Raw genomic sequence first — 20,619 nt, forward strand, 5'->3', positions numbered from 1 at the left:
CCTGTAATATTTAGATTTACAATTCGTTTTATAATAATTTATACACTATAGTATAAATTAATATTCAGGTATAATTATACAAATCCGCATACCTATTGTAAAATTATAAAATATACCTATAATATTTTGGTTAGCACCTATATGCTTTTTAACCATTGAATTAGTCATTATTCAACAGTCGTCTTAAGTTATAGCCGGTATATATAAGGGGCATAGTTTTTTGAAATAGGTTTATATAATAATAAATTATTAACAATATAATTAAGAAAAAACAATAAAGGACTGAAGAAAAAACGTGAAAAAACCGCATATAAATGTTTAATTATGGTCATTTTTGTCAACTTCCTTCCTTTTTAAGTAAATGCAAACATAATTGCAAACTAAAAATAATGTAGGTAAGTACCTACAATTATATACATATATTGTATAATAATGGTACAAGATAATTTACTGCGACAAAAAAGGAAAATTGTTTTAAAAAGTTTTTTCATTAGCTATTTACGGAATTTAATTACTGGAATTATATTCAAGACATTTAAATGTCCCTTTAATAACAAAAAAAAGTGTTTGTATTCTGTAATGTAATTTGTCTCAATGTCACAAAAAAATGCCCATAAATGGGTACCATAAAATTACACCGCAAAAAATACCACATATCTATACGGGGGTACCTATGTAACATGGAACATTATAGTGCTCCTATATTATGTAATATCTCAATACTGATAACAATATCAAACTGAAAAATATTGATTAGGTTAAGTTTAAGATACTAATTCATCTTTTATTGGCAATTTAAAATACACAATAACATATTTTATAATAGATTTTTTTTTGATTTTATTCTAAAAGTGTTTAAAGTGTCTAAAGTGTTTTTTTTTTAATGTAATTAATGGATTATTTATATATAACGCATTATTAAAATCATTAAAAAATATTATTTTTAGCTATTTTTGAATGATAAAGACAACCCCCATTATTATTTGATCAAAATGTTTACTAAATATGCAATAGCATATTATATGCATATGTGGGTTACAAATCAATAAATAAACTATACATTTTTTCATACCTACTGATAAGTATTAATGAATTGTAATTATCCTAAATTTATCTTATTAATTAGTAAGCTAAGTTTAGTATATAATTTGATAATAGTTTTTAATAATAAAAGTGTAGTTTATCTATATATTATTATCTATGTATTATGCTATAATAATAGCTATATCACCGATTAGGTGTCCAACCTATCAGTTAAGACTTAATACATTAAACATGTTTAGTATATACCTACCTATTAGGTACAAAATGTGAATCAACTAAGTAATCAACGTAACAGACACGTAATAGATACCTACTGTTATTATTTTGTCAAATTTTAGTACCCATTGACAACACACGTTATTCCTTATGAATTAATTTGAAATAGTTTAGTAATGCATTATAGATACTAGGTACCTACCTACTACCTGTAAATAAAAACTATTCTAATAAAAAAAGATGCAATGGACAAAACTATAGGGTAGTTTTTAGTGTATCATATAAATCTCTTTCAAAATTATAAAATATCTAAATCAGTCGTAAATTATATATACACATACAGTAATATATTATATTATATATCTATTTTTAAATATCTATATATAAGAATTAGCTGCAACTAAAAATCTTTGGAAGTATTTGTGTAGTTATAAGCCCAAGGATTACATGTGTATAATAAATACGCATTTGCAGATGCATATAGACATTCGCTGTTATACCATATGCATATATATGTATTAAATAACTAATCAGTGATTGATTAACATTAATATTAGGTATACCTATACTATAATATATGAACATTTATTATACCAAAGTGTCCATTCACTTAAATAATATATGAGTAAATAATGATAATGAAAAAAAATGATGTAAAAGTGTGGAAAAATAGAAATCACTAGTCACTTTAGTAAGCAGCACGTTAAGTATACATAAATGTATATATGAACAATAATATATATAGGTAGGTACATTTCTTGTAATGTACATACAACCGATAAATGATTGACAACATAAAATTAATTTAATTGATTCAATATACACAAGGTTGTTTAATATTACTTATAAGGATACATACATATAACATTTTGCCACATCGTTATTATTGAACATGTCTACACTTTTCAATTTTGTGTCAATCTACGATAAAATATTAGTAGGTAGTGAGTGAATATACTGAATTGTTGTATGAAATAGTATGTTCAAGATCATAAATATTTATTAATCAAATGCGATATTGTGAAAAACCTGATGAAAACTAAATGATAAACTATGGGTATATCATTTATTGGTTCGCGACTAAAAAGTCTACTCTTTAAAATATTTCTTAAGTAATATTTAATTTGAAATCAATTTTCATAAGGACCTACCAAATTCTAAATATTTGAATTTTGTTTGTTTAATTGTCATTATTAAATAGGCATTTACTTATTAAAATTTATAAAATAATTAGTCACTTTATATATCTGGTTATAATTTAGCATAGATTTCATAAATAATTATATAATTATAAAATGCCATACAATTTATAGGTATGTACAAAAGCATTACAATCCCTACATTAGTGCATGGTTTATGGTGATACAATACAAGATACAAGAAACGCCGCGCCGTTTGCATACCTCAGCGTATTTTTTAAAATAGCTTTTTCATTATTTATGATCGTTTAATTTAAAATAAACGTAAATATACCTATAGATGTTAATCCAACTAAATATTTATATTTTTTCGCTAAAGGTGAATAAATAAATTGATTTCTCAGATAATTTAAACAAACTTACTGTATACTTACGTAAGTACTTAATGTACACTGTAAAATATAAAAACCTTAATATGTTTTTTAAAATGTATGATGATTCATATAATGCTCCAACTGTTAATATTTGTTATTCTAAATGATATGTTAACGTCAAACATCTGTTATATCTTTAATTAAAATTGTTTTATACATTATTATAAAATATAATATAATATGGTAAAGAGTATAGGCACGCGTATTTGTGTATTTAAACATTAGTGAATTAAAATATTAAGCGATTAAAAAAACAATAATAATAAAAATAATCCATCGTAAATCTCAAATTCCTGTTTGAGAACCTCCCTGGGTTGGACTTACCTGGTTCAATTGTGAATCTAAATCATCCCGGAAACCACTCAACACGCATTAAAAATGTTATCAAAATCGATCGGACCAGCCGTTTAGGAATACCTAAAGGACAAACAGACAAACATTAATTTTTGTATAGATTATATTCGTATAGTTTTAATTATTAATACAGGATTTAATAAAATATGATATTCATGTATGGGATATTCAAATCGGGAACTTTATAAGAATGCATGTGTAATTAGATAAATATTTATGAATTTTTAAAGTCTAGTTTCTTGTAGTTTTTATAGTTATCCGTTGAATTTTTTTGATGTAAAAATCGTTTACAAAATATTCTTATTGAATGTAGCATTATTAACTCAACTCTAATGTCTTCTATTAATTTCTATTTGGATTTAAGTACCTATACAGATAATATATTTTTATATTATTTATACAATTACTAACAATTTTTTATATTACCACATACGCGAGCTGGATCCATTTTATATTTGATTTTTTAGGCGTCTGGGTATTTTGAGAATTACAATTAAAAACGATTTCCTAAACGACTAACCCTAAAAAAAAAACAATATTCAGTATGTCGTCTTCGCTCCGCCTATGTTTTTACTTTATTGTTGGAACAATGGTATTTCTTTCAGATCAGTTGCTTATTTATTTATTTAGGTTTGCCGTATTTTATACAGCCATACTGGTTATATAATAAAGTTATAGGTATGTGTATAATATTGTATATAATATAGGTATATGATTGTAATATATATGGGTGTATATACAAGTATAAGTATTGAAATATTTCTTACTACTATATTTAATGTGTTTGTGTTTTGTTAAGATAGGTAGATACTGCAGTGGGCATAATTAGAACCATATTATTAAAACATGGACAATTAAACGTACAGTATAAGCTCAAATTACGGTGGATAATATATGGAGGGGGTTATTAGAGCTATACGTAGAGTTGACACGCAGATACATTTTTAAGTCTTATATTTTAAACATAATTTATATTTTGTACCAGCGAGGAAAATACAGTGTAAAATTATAAACACATAACTCAACACAAAGTAATGATAACGATATACTTATATAATAATAACTGCGCCATGTGCACAACATTTCACTGCAAAAATATTATTTCGGGCGAGTGCTCCACATAAATATATTATGCGTATAATTAAGTGAAACAGATGTACGTAGCGTGTGTAGAGTCAATGGAACCTTTTTTATCTCGTGTTGATCGAGGCCGTGTGTACCTACATGAAATTCGATAAAAAAATCATCATTACACCATTTTTATCCATTTTTTTTAAGCCAAACCATTATTACATGCGAGAGCGTGATAGTACCTAAACATAATATATTTCACCAAATTAACGATCGGCCTAATATGGATTTTTGTCTGTTCAGTTGAAAATGTACGAATAAACATATATATATATATATATATATATCATACTTAGTGGTAGGTCGTAAGTGATATGTGGGTACATAGTTGATATAAATATGTATTTAACTCGTTACAGTAGGTACCTATATATTTGTGTCCCGCTGCACTCGTAATTTGCGTGCATCTGTTTTATTGTTCTATATTGTTATATAAAAATTCAAATAAAAAACTTTAACTTTTTCGTCTAAAATAGGGTCAAAAGAACGGAATAAGCATAAGTGCTTTCTATCAACTTCAATATATTTTTTATAACGTAAAACTGTTTCATATCCACTCGACTGTATATTATATGTGTTCTTTACACATAGGTATATATTGGTAACATACCTATAATGTATATTATATGATTGTATATGGAGTACATTAATGCATTATATTTTAAAACAATCTAAAGAATATAAAATAATTTAAAATATATTCTTAATTGCCGTATACGCCGTTATATTATAGAATACAAATTAGATACAGTATTTTTATAAACATCCAATTGGTAGGTATATAATGTACTACATGTATTAAATTAATATGTACTTATTAGTTACCTATAGGCTTACTAGATAGGTACTTAATATAATATTAATATATTATTATTAAATGTTTTATTTTAGTAACAGAACTAATTTAAAAAAAACTACTTTAAGCAAGATTTTAGGTAAGGTAGGTAGCTATATACCCACATATTACCACGTGGAATTTGCAGGCACCTATACCTAATCAAATAATAAGGTTTCAATGTCTTATATTCTCCCTTATTGCAGACAAAGGTAATGTAAAATATCATCTATCACATATTACCACGCGGAATTTGCAGGCACCTATACCAAATCAAATAATAAGGTTTCAATGTCTTATATTCTCCATTATTGCAGACAAAGCTAATGTAAAATATCATATAGATATAATATCCTTAAGTTGACCACAATAAAAGCGTTACCGTAGTATATTTACGAATGCTCACATAGTTATAACTTATAAATATTGGACATTGGTAGACACTTATACATTGAAATTATTTTTACTTCTATGCTCTATAGATAACTCTAATTAAATGTATATTATTTAAAAATTAAAATAATAAATGAAACCATATTATGTTTATATTGTCTATATTATGCACCTCTTTATGAATATAATAGATAACATAATATACCTAGAGTTATGTTTATTAATAATTATTCTTCAAAGTCGTGCAATATGGTAAAACAGTTACAGGTATATTGTATCTGTAAAAATTATATTCACTGCTGATGCAGTGCTGCAGAACATTTATTTTTGTTCAAGAAGTGCAACATTACATTTATACTTACATTTTTAAATGTATACTTCATATGCGTTCCACCTGTCATAAAAATTGTATTGGAAAAAGTACGTATAGATACTGAACTTGATAGGTATGTTGTGTGTTCAACAATTATGTAATGTGCACACTAGGTACACGATATTCATATAGGTACAATTGCTAAATTAAGTTTGTTCGTTAAATTTTGGTTCAAAAACAGATAATACTAATTAAATGTCTGTGATCATTTTTATATAAACATCATGCGTGAAACTCTGCTTTATAGCCCAACATGTGGTTATTTATGTACATGCTTAATTAACCATGGTATCGGCAAGAAGATGTGACCGCAACATTATCGTATTCTATGTTAGGCACTTTACTGTGGCGTGACAGAATATTATAGGTAAATAACAAGCCAATTAAATGTCTAAACTCTAAAGAAAAATAAATCTATCAAGCTTTGTACGACATTATACATACACCACACGTCCACACACGCACACACATAGTTCCTATAAAGAGTATATATTATATTATTAAGATGCGTATTATACACAGGTACATATTATATATTATTATATTGACCGTACTGTCAAGAGAATTCTTGGGTTTGTACTTAAATGTATTTTTTGTCATACTTGATTTGTTACCCATAAAATTTCAAAACCATACCCGTTTTCACGTAAATATGTTATTTTTATCTTTATTTAATAGGTACCTATATCAGTAGTATACCGACTACTTTGTCGATACAATTACATATTGAACAACAGGACTGTAGAATTTTCTTGTTATTTGTACTCAAATAATGTCTATTAAACATTGTCGTTTCGATTTCAAACTATTGTAGACATTACCAAATCAGTTAAAATCCTGCTATTTCTTGATATTCTTGATATTTTTTTATCAAGTACCTATAGTTACATTGCTAATACAACTTATATTAAATATAAGTAACTAACTATAGGTAAGTAGGCACCGAAAAGTAAAAAACAATCACACACACACAAACAAGTATACAAATATAAACAATACGTACATAAAAAGCGTCACATGCACCTTCTTTCCAGCCCTTATGGCAGGACATATAGTTAGACAAACATGTAGAAACTAAAAAAAAATAGTGTTCGTGAATTTTAACCTGCACGTCAAAAATAACGTTGTATACTATTTACTATTTAGTATACCGACTAACTTTTATTTACAACAAAGAAAAGTAAACATATTGACTTACTGTCTATATATTGTCAATATTATTGTGTACTTACCATATGTGTGTATAGTGTGTACACAGACGAATAATTTCAAATGATATATTAATTAAACATTTACGCTTATCGCTTCCGTACATAATATATAGACACGCGCTTTTAAAATTGTGTATAGGTATACTTGTAAAAACGTACGTATTCAAAACTGCTTGCATACCAATTCAATTGGACTTAATATGTACATAATGTGTATGTACTCTTGGGGAGTAATATATACATCTCAATATGCAATAATATAATAAACAACGAGACGTATATAAGACGAGATCAATTAAAAACCGTGGCTGTTTAAAAAATAACCACAGATTCGACGATGCAACGAAAAAAATAACACACCGTGCCATTTTACTACTCACGTAATTTATTTATGCACTGCAGTTTACGAATAGTCGTATTATAATTATGTCATAAACATGGGAATAAATTTCATCCGAAATCACGCTTACGCAGTCACAAAATGAATTTTCCTTTACGCTATGTGTTCCTAATACTGATAATATTTTGAATAATTTATATATTTGTAATATCCTATTATATACATTGTAAAATATTCGGTGATTACCGTTTTATCTTTAGTAATTTTTTTGTAATGTCTTATTTTTATGAAACGCCTATGCGATGTAGGTACTTACTTATATGCCGTATTCTAATTTGTAGATAGTGTTTACTATAATACGAGGATAATATGGATATAATAATAACAATAATAAAAACATATTTTTAAATGTACATATAAATGTACATTTAAATGTATATATAGTATTATAGTGTATAGGTATACTATAATATATCAGTATATGAATTGTATGCTATTCATATAACGTTTCGGGTGACATTTGTTGACAACTGCTACACCAGCGACCACACCACGATTGAAACGTACCTTATAATATATTGTATCACGTAGCGGATGACGTGTGTGTATGTCCGCTAATCCGATACGTGGGCGATCATGATGAGGGAAGACCGCACATCATATTATTAATGTATTATAATATTGTGTATATATATATGAATAATCACTCGTGTTTAATTATACGGCACAAATGAGAACAGACAAGTCGTCGTCGGCACAACGCGTGTCAACCGAAAAATATAAATGTATTTTTTTATTTTCAGTCTGCGGGCGTATAATAACAATATGTCTGCAAACTCCCATATAATATATACCTATTATTTGCAGAAAAACGTTAAAACATCCACATTTGTACACTCCTATAGGTGCTAATATTATGAATTTATTTATAGTTTGCATGTTTGCATGTAAGTTACCTTTAGATACAAAATTAACGCCACTATCGCTAATACGCTATAATACATTCCCCCCAGCCCTCACTAATTGGCTAGGTTTACGTTAGTAAAACGTGTTGAAGATTTTTTTCGGTCCTCGACTTATTCAGCAAATTTATGAAGGTTATATGTTAGCACTATACAGACGTTTTAATCAGCTCGGGCCTAACTGCTATAATATTAGACAAAATTAACAAGGCACAGAACAGTATACCTATCTACAACCATCACGTGTGTTTTAAAAACTTCTCTGACAAAAGTTTAGGAGATTATAATCCAATAACATTGGTATACGTTACTGTACTTATTTAAACTTACATTCAAAAGTGCAGGGTATATTCTATACATATTATGTAAGCTACCTACCTAATTAAAGTTTGTACCTATACAGCACAGAACATAATACATATATCAATAGTTATTGTATATATTTAATTTACCCCTCCATTTATTTTTGTGATTTTTATCGGTTTAAACTTTAAATTTAATGATCATACTCTTACTAATTAGCACTTGTGTACCTAATACGGTAATTGTATTGTAACTATAGTAATTATCTATGTATAATGCATAGTCCACACATATTGTACACAAAAACTCAATTTTTCCAAAACAGATGGGTCCTATTATTATCTAAATTATTTTTAAAAATATAAATACTGTTTTGTTTTAGTTTTGTTGTCTCTGTGGACCCGAAAAATTATTTTTAATTACAAAACAATCTAAATAGATTTATGATAAATTGGCACATATTTTATACTTCTGTTCTTTGCTTCTTATTTATGATTTTAAATAAAGTTTGTTCTGCATGCATTTAGGCCATCCAAGATTGGGAAATGTTTAGAAAATGACATTTTTCTTTCAGTGTTTTTCTATAAAAAAATTTTTTTAGAGGGTTGCCTTATTGTCTGTCAATGGTGAAACATAAATTCAATGGGGTTCGGTGTAGGTACCTATATTACCTATTATTATACTCGCGCCCCGAACGCCCTACTCTCAGTGAATCAAAAAACGCCAGGAATCACCGAGAATCAGGTATTTTATTTTAGCCAAGTGTCATAACTACTCATAACTAGGATTTAGTGTTACTTAAGTATTACCTACATATTTCCGCACCAGCATACAAAGGTACGGAGCAACGCAATAACTATACTGTTAGGTATATTATTATTATATTAACACTATTCGATGACGCCGGCGCGGCGCGCTGGCTTCAGATTTAGCCGTGGACGAAATTAAAACAAACCATAAATAATAACGATGTTTTATGGAAAAATATGAAAAATAATAATAAACTCGATTCGTTTTTTTTGGCTCGTAAGTGCCACGTACTATATTATTATTATTATTATTATTATTAGTATGCGTACATCGTATAACGACTGTTGGGCGATATTAATAATTTCGCCGTAAAGTCACGCGCCGCTTATAGATTAAACAAATATATGTACATGCTTTTATCGCGAAACGACACGGCTGAAAAATAAAAATCATAAAACACACACACACATCACTATAAGAATAACATATTATTATAACGCATTTAATATTAAGTGGTACTATATAATATTATGTTCCTTCGGTCCGCCTATGTAGCCCCATATTATATACTATGTATAATATAACACAAAATATACAATTATTCTGACTCCAAAGTTACACAAGCCTGAGTTTTTTTAAACATGACAGTGTGACACATTAATTTTCATGGTCAACTTTTATGTTTATAAATCCAATATATTGCACGGCGCGAAAATTGTCGAAGGAAAAAGTGAATTACCAATAATTATACATAATTTTTCAAAAATTTGTAATGTTATAATATGTACTTATCTACATTACACCAGCAATTTTCGATTATACACAATACCAACATAATATTATTTTCAAAAATACAAATGTGTCTTGTGCAGCATGTTGTGAAAAACTGAAAAAGATCGAAAAATGTGAGTACTTACCTACATTGCACATTCTACATAGCTATACCTATATATTATTTTTCGATAAATTTCAATTTGGTAAGCATGGAGAATTTATTTCCGTGATCTACGCACTAATATAAGACAATATTAAAATGAAAGTTCGTTAAATGGCTATTATTTTTTTAGACGATTTTGAAAAAAAATACCATTATATATACCAATGTGCCTATCTTAAATACGTACACCGACGCTGAGATACCTCAGTAAAGTGATTAATTTTTTTAGGTTCTAAACGTGGTTGCAATTTAATTCACACTGACGCGTATTTAAATGTTTTTTTCGATACAGAAAAGTCGTATAAGTTTCGCGCTGCACAGCTCCGCCAATTTGCAATCGAATAGCGCGTTACACGTTACGTACATATTTACACTTTCGATGTTATATTATATAAAAATATTGGAAGGATTACCTACTTAATTTTATTTTCGTAGAATAGGTATTCATTTATTTTTGCTATTTCTCGCGTTTAATGAAATTGATTTTACTCTGCAGAACTTCTGGTTAATCTATATCACCCACTAATCGATTGATATATATATATGAGTTTTAAAGTATGTGTTTCTTTCATAAAAAATGTGTGAATAAAAATGATAGGTTATAATGGAAAATATATACTTTTCGCAGTAGAAAACTTATCCATGTATAGTGGTGCACGATGTAATATAATATTATAATAACATTAATAATTGTACTGTCTATAATTTATTATGAACGCATTATTTTTCGATAATTATATTAATGAGGTACCTACTATTATAAAGCATAGTTACAGAAATATTTTTTATTACCTATTTATTAAACCCCATGCACAAAACGTTGATATCATATAAACTCATACTACGAAATCTTTATATTTTTATTTAGGATTTTGTCCAAAGGTTTAAATTATTGATGCCTGTACATAAATAAGCAATATAACAATAATTAAAATTTTAAAACATCTCAGACGAGCATATAATACGCGATCGCAGGCCGTGTTCGATCGCCGACGATGAGCGAGTTCAATATTATAGTTACCGAATGAATTGGTATTCAATTAACCAATTAATTAATACCACTCGTCTATTCTGTTGGTGCAATGGACAATGAACATAAATAATATTATGATAACATTTTAATAATTTTTAACGTCGGTCGTGGGACGATGGAAAACAAACACAGATCGTAACGAATTATAATTTAAACATGTGCGCGCGAATTGGCTGTAATTAGTAATTACTTACAATTTACATACAAAATACCTAATATATTACTAGATACTTCGCTACATTCGACGTATAGTTAAAAATTTTAAAATACCTAATAAAAAAACTATTCAATACTTCATCAAATAATATATTAATACATATTATGTACGAAATAAGAATCTTTGTGTTTTACACGCTGTAAATACGTATAGGTATAATATGTGTAAGACAGTGATGAATTACGATCTAAAATTCAAGCAGTGCAAAGTTATAAAACACTTACGCTTATGTCCTCAATATATTTGGGTATTATTTTTATTTTTGAAAAATGTTAAGAGGATGTCGCACCCGCATAATATGTTGTCTCCGTCTTACACGTATACGATATAGCAACATTTACGCTCATCAGATAACGTTTAGCCCCGTTAATTTTAAAATTAGAGTTAATTTACCTCTTATAAAATTCAAAGGTAAGAATATTATCTAGGGCGTCTCATTAGCTTTTTGTTATATTTTAATTTTAAAGTGAATTATGAGTATTTTAAAATTGTAAATTGCTTATACATTTTTTAATACTCATATTAACTCAATTTAAAATTAAAATATAACAGCCGTAATAAGCCACGGACGACAATAGTAATAACTAATAACGAATAACTAATAAGCAATATTAGCCAATAATGACTTTATGTTGATAAAGTTTATATACATAAAACGACGTGACCGCGTAATATAACACATAAGTACTAATAGGTTCTATATTATATACTATAGGTTCTATCTATATTCTCCGACCAATACAATATCCAATAGTTTACAACTTACCTATCTACTAATTACCATACGACGACGAAGTCGACAACGACTTAACGAGATTTCCGGCGTGTTTAAAAGATCACCCACATTTGCCCCACCCTCCGGAATTCTGGGGCTAATTTCTCCACACACATATTGCATAAGTAGGTGTATGTAGGTACAGATACATTGTCAGGCTATATATATTATTATAATCACGGGACTCTCGAAGGATCCGCTCCGGTGCAGTGTTAGAATATATTATACATTTATACACGTACTTATCTAAACAGTATACAACACTGCAGTGACGCGGGCACGACGAGGGTTATCGCAGTAAATTTGTCGAAAAGTCGGCATTTCCGGCGGAATTCTTTTCAGCGGCAGCCCCGCGGCACCTACCTACCGAATAACTGCTGTATTATTTATATCCTTTACACGATATACACGACGAGAGCTATTGCGGAGATTATTTTAATTGCTCACCGTCAACGCGTCGCTATATACACAATATAATAATAATAATTTATACGTATACGAGCGAAGGACATTATATTATTATGCACACAAATATGCCGCCGCCGCACTAATTAGCTGTTAATTGCGACTTGCGTGCATACCGTTTTTGCTTTCGTACATATACGTATAGGTGTGTATGTGTGCGTGCGTGTGTGGACTATAACGGCTATGACTTGATATATTAAGTATTATATGCGGCCACAGAGATACACTTTTATTTTGAATGTGCTTAACGACATTTGAGTGTACTCACGTGTGTAAAAACTGCAATGCGTAGCGGAGGCGGTTTTAAGATTTTTTTCAAAGGGACGATGGGACGATGGGAGTCAATTATAAGACACAATTTGAAAATTAATGTGTGCTATATAGTTTTTATAATATGTATAGGCAACTACTTTATAAAAAAAAACTCGATTCCAAAAATGTCCGGCTAAAAAGTTCCCACTGCACTTTTTTTGTACATCCTATTGCTATAGTAAAACTATTGTCAGTTATTAAAAGTTAATGGGAATATGGGATATTTGACCACACTTCTCATACATGCACACTAGCATATGATCGGCAACCAAGTTTTTTCAACCAATTCAGTTATATAAATCAAACTAGCAAAGCAATAATGTACAATAATGTAGCACAATATATTATTATCATTGAAATATAAATGCTGCAGATACTAACAATTTTAACCGAAGTGGTTCAATATTTTTTATTTACCATACTTTCCTAGACTAACCTAACCTAACCGTGTCTGGCAAGTATAATCATGTGCAAATTACATAAGTGTAATACGTTTTATATTCGATGATTTTGACGGCGAACGTCTTTGAAACTTTGAGTTATAATTATTTTCAAAATATTAAAACCCATTACGGTATCATTACTTTATAAATTCAATTGTTATAATATATCAGTGTGATGCTCGTGCCAACACTATTAATGTAACAATATTACTTAAATGTTTTATATTATTATAGAAAACGTGGGAGAAACGATATGATATCCCGATTTTATCGATAACATAAATATAACTTTATCTATAGGTAATCGATGGTCATATAATATTACAATAATATACCTGCAGCAAATGAGCGTTGCAACATGTAATAAATTTAGTTTATTTTTCAATTTTATTGATCGTTGATACATTCCATTTCTGGTTTTATTATGTTATATGTATTGTATATTTGTATATATTATGGAGAAAACCTAAGAAGATGCCACACCCGTTTTGTAAAGTATAAAAATATAACAATTAATCTGTTTGAAATAAACTAATGTACCGACGTATATTTTTCAAATATATCGCACATTTATCAACAATATACATGCAGATAAATATAGAATATAGATACATATTTCATCATCGCACTTAATGGCACTTAGGTATATGATAAATTATGATAATAATAACGTTTGCCAATTCACCAATAATAATATCATAGGTGTTATAGGGTTGTGCTCCTTATAATATTTTGTATATATAGTCATCCCCGGTATTTAAACACACCTTTGCAAACATAACATTGTTGTCATGCGTCCCCTCAGATATTTTATTCCATAAATCAAAATTTTAAATCCCGCCCAACGCCGGCGAAGACCACATCCAACCTACCCTTTGAAGCCGGCCCAGGTTCCAGTGCAATGTCGGCTTCTATTGTCAGTGAAGCTTGTGCGTCTAATTTGTGCTGTGACAGAAGTTATCTCAAAACGTGTTTTTATATGTTAGGGGACCCTCCGCCGTTTCGGGGACCCGGTGCACATTATAGGGATCCTTCAGTCGAAATCATTGTAAATGCATACAATAAGTTTCATAAGTAATAGTAAGCATGAAAAACCGTTGACCCGTTTAGCGTTTATTGCATTTATTGCCTACGTCGACCGTAATCAAAAAAAAATACGTTTAGATAATATGTAGATTTAACATTTTTTCACATCTTACAAATCTATTAGGATATATTTTTAGTCACAGAGAGGTTGAGACATATCTAACGGTCTTGAAAAACTGAGTACCATTATTATGTATTGTAATGATATCAAAAAATGATTTCCAATCGATAAAATGACAACTCAAAATGTACATTAGAAATTATAAAGTATAATAATATTTAAGGACTCGTACAAAAACGTTATAATGCCTGGAAAAAATTACATTTCACACACCGTATAGATATGGGTACCTATATTTACAAATTAACGGGGGGGGGGACAAAACAATTTAAAGTATATAACTACTCGAAGTTGAAACCGTTTACGATATGTGATTGAAAATTTAAATTAGATAGGTAACTACTACATTATAAATACTATCCTGCAATAACTCGGTATTTGTACAGAGCATATTATTATTTGAACACAATTATTCCACTGTATATTTGTTTCTTAATAAAGTCACAAATTAGAGTTCTAAGTTTCTATTGAATGTGTTTATAATTTCCACCTGATATCTACAAATCGTATACATTTTATAGTTGATAATAAATAAATAAATTTGCATTTTTTTGTTAAATTATAAAACCCTACTATTACAAAGTGCCAATTAAGCAAGTGCGATGACAGAGCGTGTTTTCGCTTTTATGTATTAATTACAATAATTATCTTGATACTAACCGTGAGGTCCGTAGAAAAAATAAATTGATAAAAATCAGCATTGCATAATATATGATATGCCTAATACCGTGGTGACGTCCGTGACAACGTCGACGTGGGCGCCACAAAATTAAAAAAAAAAAATGCGTGCCAAATACTATAATAACGTAATAAGACCTACCAATATGTTTATCGTATACGTACAGGCAGTGTTATAATTTTTTAGCACATATTAATATTATGTACCTAGTGTGTATAGATGTAATATACCTACACAATTAATGGACATTATCGTTAACAACGGTGTGGGCGTGGGGCACTTAAACGCCGAAATGGAATTTAATCAACTAATTAGGTTAGGTACCTACTACTAGAAAATTCAAAATAGATGATGGCACGTTACATATCTACTGTCGTTATTAGATCTGTGTAAAACACTGTGACCCATTATATTATATATTCTATTCAAACGAGAATAAACGTTTATGACTACGATTACCTATATACGATTTTAAATTTCACCGCACTCACTGAATATTTAATATACTGCTACAGCTTGCACATGTTAAACGAACTATTTCGAATTTATAAAGACATGAATGGTGGAGATAATTGTATCCTTCACCTATTCATAGTTCCTACTCCTAGCAGCAGTATACTACACTATGAGATAAATAATAATATAGGTATGTATAGAGCGATTCAAAGTGACCTCGCGATCGATCATCATATTGTATCCTTTAATAATGCATTTATTCAAATCTAACCTAACCTATATTTTAAAAATATTAATTAAAATACTTAAATGTTTTTAATTATTTAGGAAGTGACCTATGATGAAGCTTCTTGTTTCAAATGAAAACCGTCCCTTTTCCCTATACATTTAAGCACATGGTTTTTTTTTTAATGTTGATGCATATAAATCATTATTAAAATTAGGTAATAGTTTTTGAGTTACTAAATTGTATGCGCTATGGGTAATTTTTAAAGATTTTTTACAGTTCACAGTAATATATATAGTACCTACTATAAAATCGCAAATTCGAATCGTAGGTAAACAGTATATAAACAAAAAATAAATATAAAACGCGTTAATTCGTCGATAGTTTTTAAATGTAATGCACGACTGCACCTGCCTGCCAGTAACCCACCCAACAAGTGTGTTTTAACGTCGATACAAACGTAAAAGAAAACTTGATAAGTCTTTTCATTGTAGTTAACTTGTTTATCAATAACATTAATATAGATAATAAGTACGTTCGTATTTATCCCCCGGACGACAAAATATATAATACATCTTATGAGATATATTATGACTAAGTTGGTGATCAAATAATGGAATTTTACATTATATTTTTCAAAATGGTAATATTACAAATTAAAAAAAGATCTGTTTGATATTATGGATTTTTGTCACTCAAACGCAATTTAACATGTGCATATATGTGCAAAGATAGATAAATATATTAATACCAACGTTAATATAATATAAATATAACGCGCTAGATTTTATATAATTTTATGCGATTTTCGGCAAATTATTTGTGCAATTTTTGTAATATAAATAATATATTAGACTTGTGGTTGACAAAATCAACGAAATCGGAATTATTGTTCATATAACAAGAATATTTGAATCTTATACCAAATATAATATAATATGCACTGACAAATTTAAATTACAGCAGCTGCTGTCGATGTTGTATAAAATATATTGTCCGAGAGCGTGTGCCAGCCTATATATATATATTATCCACTACAGCACACGTTCTGTCATTGTAGGCGGACCAATTGGATTTCATCTTCGGTAGTGCAGCATTAGTGCAGTACATTTTTAACGTCGTGTGTTCTACTAATATTGACTTTTGAATTGGTTTCTTCTTTCTTTTTAGTAGATACAGGGTAGAATTCCTAACAGGTATTTTGGACAAAAAACCAAATCGTGAAACTGAATGTATCCATCATCCATTGGTGGGCGTGGGGCTAATTTACCCTGCGCCCACCCTAAGTTCCGGCTGCAGTGCATATACGCAGACACTGCACAGTTGATGTCAGTACCTATATAATAACGTGACGATCGGGGGAAAATGCATAACTTATTATTAAATATATATATTTATATTTCAATATTATATACTCTCAGTTAGGTACTTAACCTTAGTGCCCACCCATATTAAACGTTCTATTTTTGTTGTTTCAGCGGACCATCGAACCAACGCAACGGACGAGTGATGCACCCGAATTGCCGTTGCTGTCGCTGGTCGGCGGTCAGAAGATAAGGCACGCATAAGTTTGTAGTGGCGCCGTTTCAAGTTAGTGAATAAACATACAAACGGACAAGTGGGAACAGGTGGACAGCAAGACGGACCGCATTACACACGCGTTGCACATGATGATGATGACCAACTGTCTGCAGCAGAGCGTGTGCGCAGAGGCGGCGGCCATGCAGGCGATGGAACTGCACCGCCGGAACAGCGGGGGCGGGGGCGACCAATCGATCGGCAAGTCTGGTCGCGACGACGGTTCGGCTACCGAATACAACGACGACCGAGTGCAGCCCACTTCCGGCGGCCGTTTGAACGGTTCGGCCGAACGTCCGTTGAAGTTCAGCATAGACAACATATTGCGACCGGAATTCGGCGGTGGCACCGGAAGCTTGGCCACGTCCGGTGGCAGTCCTCCGACGGTATTCAACCCGTACGACCACCATCACAGACACTACCACCCCCATCATAACCATCTCCAACAACAACAACAACAACAACAGCACCTCAACCACATCGACCGTCTGAACCACCTAAACTATCAACTCCACCATCTCAACCAACTCAGTCACAACGCCGCGGCCGCTGCCAGCGCTAACACAGCGGTCCGCGCGGCTGCGACGGCCATCAATGACGCGGCCGGCCCGGCGTCGTCGGATCACGAAAAATCCAATAGCAGCAGACGGTCTTCGTCGTCGTCCACAGCCGAACCGCTCAGTTCACCCATCGATCTGTCGTGTTCCGACTCTCAGACCTACGTCAACCCCGCCGCGACCGCTAACTCGACAACCGTCAGCCCAACCGCCGCCGCCGCAGCCGCTGCCCACAGCACCGCCAACACCACCCACGCCACTACCAACACTGGTTCCGTAGACGCGGCCATCAATGCAGTCGCTGACAAAGAGAGCTCTCAACAGTGGCCGGCCTGGGTGTACTGCACAAGATACTCGGATCGCCCTTCTTCCGGTAAGTGTTTTTTTTTATTGAGATAAATACTTCCTCCCTTCCACCCAACACCACCCACAAACGCACCCGTGCAACTGTTCCATATATTATAGTTATTATTAATTATCTATTCATCTTACCCAACTGAGTTGGGTACGTCACGGTTTTCATTATCCTTATGATGTTGATGTTTATCAATATTATATTCTGTATTAAAAAAGGGTAATTTAATTGAAATTAGAGTCGTCATTTTTTAAATTAATTAATTATTATTAACGAATCTGTATATCTAACTCAGACAACAAATAGATACGTGTATAATAGAATGGAAACAAGACATTATCATTAAGATCTTACCTGATTAAAGAACCATGAAAAAAATGTATATAGGTACGTTGTTAATAAAATCACAATAAGAATGATGAATTCAAGGACAGATTGCACATGCAAGAATGAAATGTAATGACATTAAATTAGTAAATCCGTCACAAATTTAAAAATCTTGTATGTACCTGCTGTTATATAAGATGCTCGAACAAGTATCATGTTTCATAGAATAATTAATGATATTAATATATTATTATAACTTAATTAAATATTTTACTTGGCACTGCTGATTCGTTAACGTATATACATCTACATAATAGGTACACTATATTTCATAATATGCGTACCTTGTCGGGTGGTACTACTGAGTGTTCTCTCAATCTGTAAGTCTCGCTATGTATGTATTGTAACCTAAATCAAAATTACTTATCGTACTTAATTGTGTGTAGATTGAAATTATATTTTAATAAAAAAAAATATATATTTGCGTACCACCTATATTCAGATGTTTTGTAGTAAGTAGTTGCTTTTTTATACAGGATAAAATATTATATTATATTATAAATTACAATTTTCACTTAATCGAAGTCATGAAATTATGCAGTATATACATTATTTTATACTGTATAGGTACGTATCTCATCATAAATGACTTTATATACATTTTCGTTTCGTTCATAGAATTTCGATAATATTCTGATTGTATTTGAACTTTCCCGATGACTATAGCTTGATTAAAATTAATGTTTATTATTTTTAAGTCTGAATATTTTCATTTCAATAGCGAAACGAACACGCGGAATACTGTTTTACTATAAAGGAGGTTAACCTCGTTGTCAGATATAAATTATCTGGGGAAGTCTGTTGACCTTATTTCTAGATATAAATTACCCTCTCCTCCTACCCCGGTTGGCGGTTGACCTCTAGTGTAAGTTTCACCGTAGTTAGGGTAGTGCATGCGTGCACCGCTAATTGCGAATAATTTAAATGGCATCTCCTACAGGCCATTGTCGTCCGGATAGATCGCCCATAATTTAATACAGCAGATTGCTGAGTTGTACTAAATAGATCGTTATTTGAATTGACTTCGGTGAAATACGCGCATTACTATAAATGTACTGTTTCAAAAATTTAGTAACTTTATAATAGTACCTATATATAGGTCAGTGGAGTCGTATGTTATGTAGTTAAGTCCTTGAGTGACGATCGTGGGCCGTGATATTGGTGTCTAACGTTGTCTGTTGTTTGTGCACTTACAGTTTTGTTTGCAGTTTACCTTACAATGTATTGTGTGGTATTCAGTATTATTATTAAACATCTCGTGGTATGTACATAATATAATATTATATATATATATATTAGTAATTAATGTCTTCGTGGAACTATTATTGGCCATCCGAGTCGTATAACGTGCGTAGAGCCGTTGCTGTGTTACACAGCTGCGTGGTTCTTGACGTATGTTTGACATTTTTAGGACACATTATTATTAAACACGTACACAGCGTTTCATTTTATTTTCCACCATTAAATCACAATGCACAAATGAATACGATTATTATTATATTATTCG

The 20,619-nt window shown here is 30.6% G+C and overlaps 1 protein-coding gene across 1 annotated transcript in view; it reads left to right on the forward strand.

Moving 5' to 3' along the window:
• Window positions 1-20,619, forward strand: part of LOC132934883 (homeobox protein engrailed-2-like) — a 70,768-nt gene that overhangs the window by 1,779 nt on the left and 48,370 nt on the right. The window contains exon 2 of the mRNA XM_061001279.1: window positions 17,714-18,743. Within this exon, the coding sequence (XP_060857262.1) occupies window positions 17,903-18,743 (841 nt within the window). The 5' untranslated portion in view covers window positions 17,714-17,902. The remainder of the gene's footprint in view (window positions 1-17,713; window positions 18,744-20,619) is intronic.

This window comes from Metopolophium dirhodum, chromosome 1 (genome assembly GCF_019925205.1).
Source record: "Metopolophium dirhodum isolate CAU chromosome 1, ASM1992520v1, whole genome shotgun sequence".
Classification (NCBI taxonomy): Eukaryota; Metazoa; Arthropoda; class Insecta; order Hemiptera; family Aphididae; genus Metopolophium; species Metopolophium dirhodum.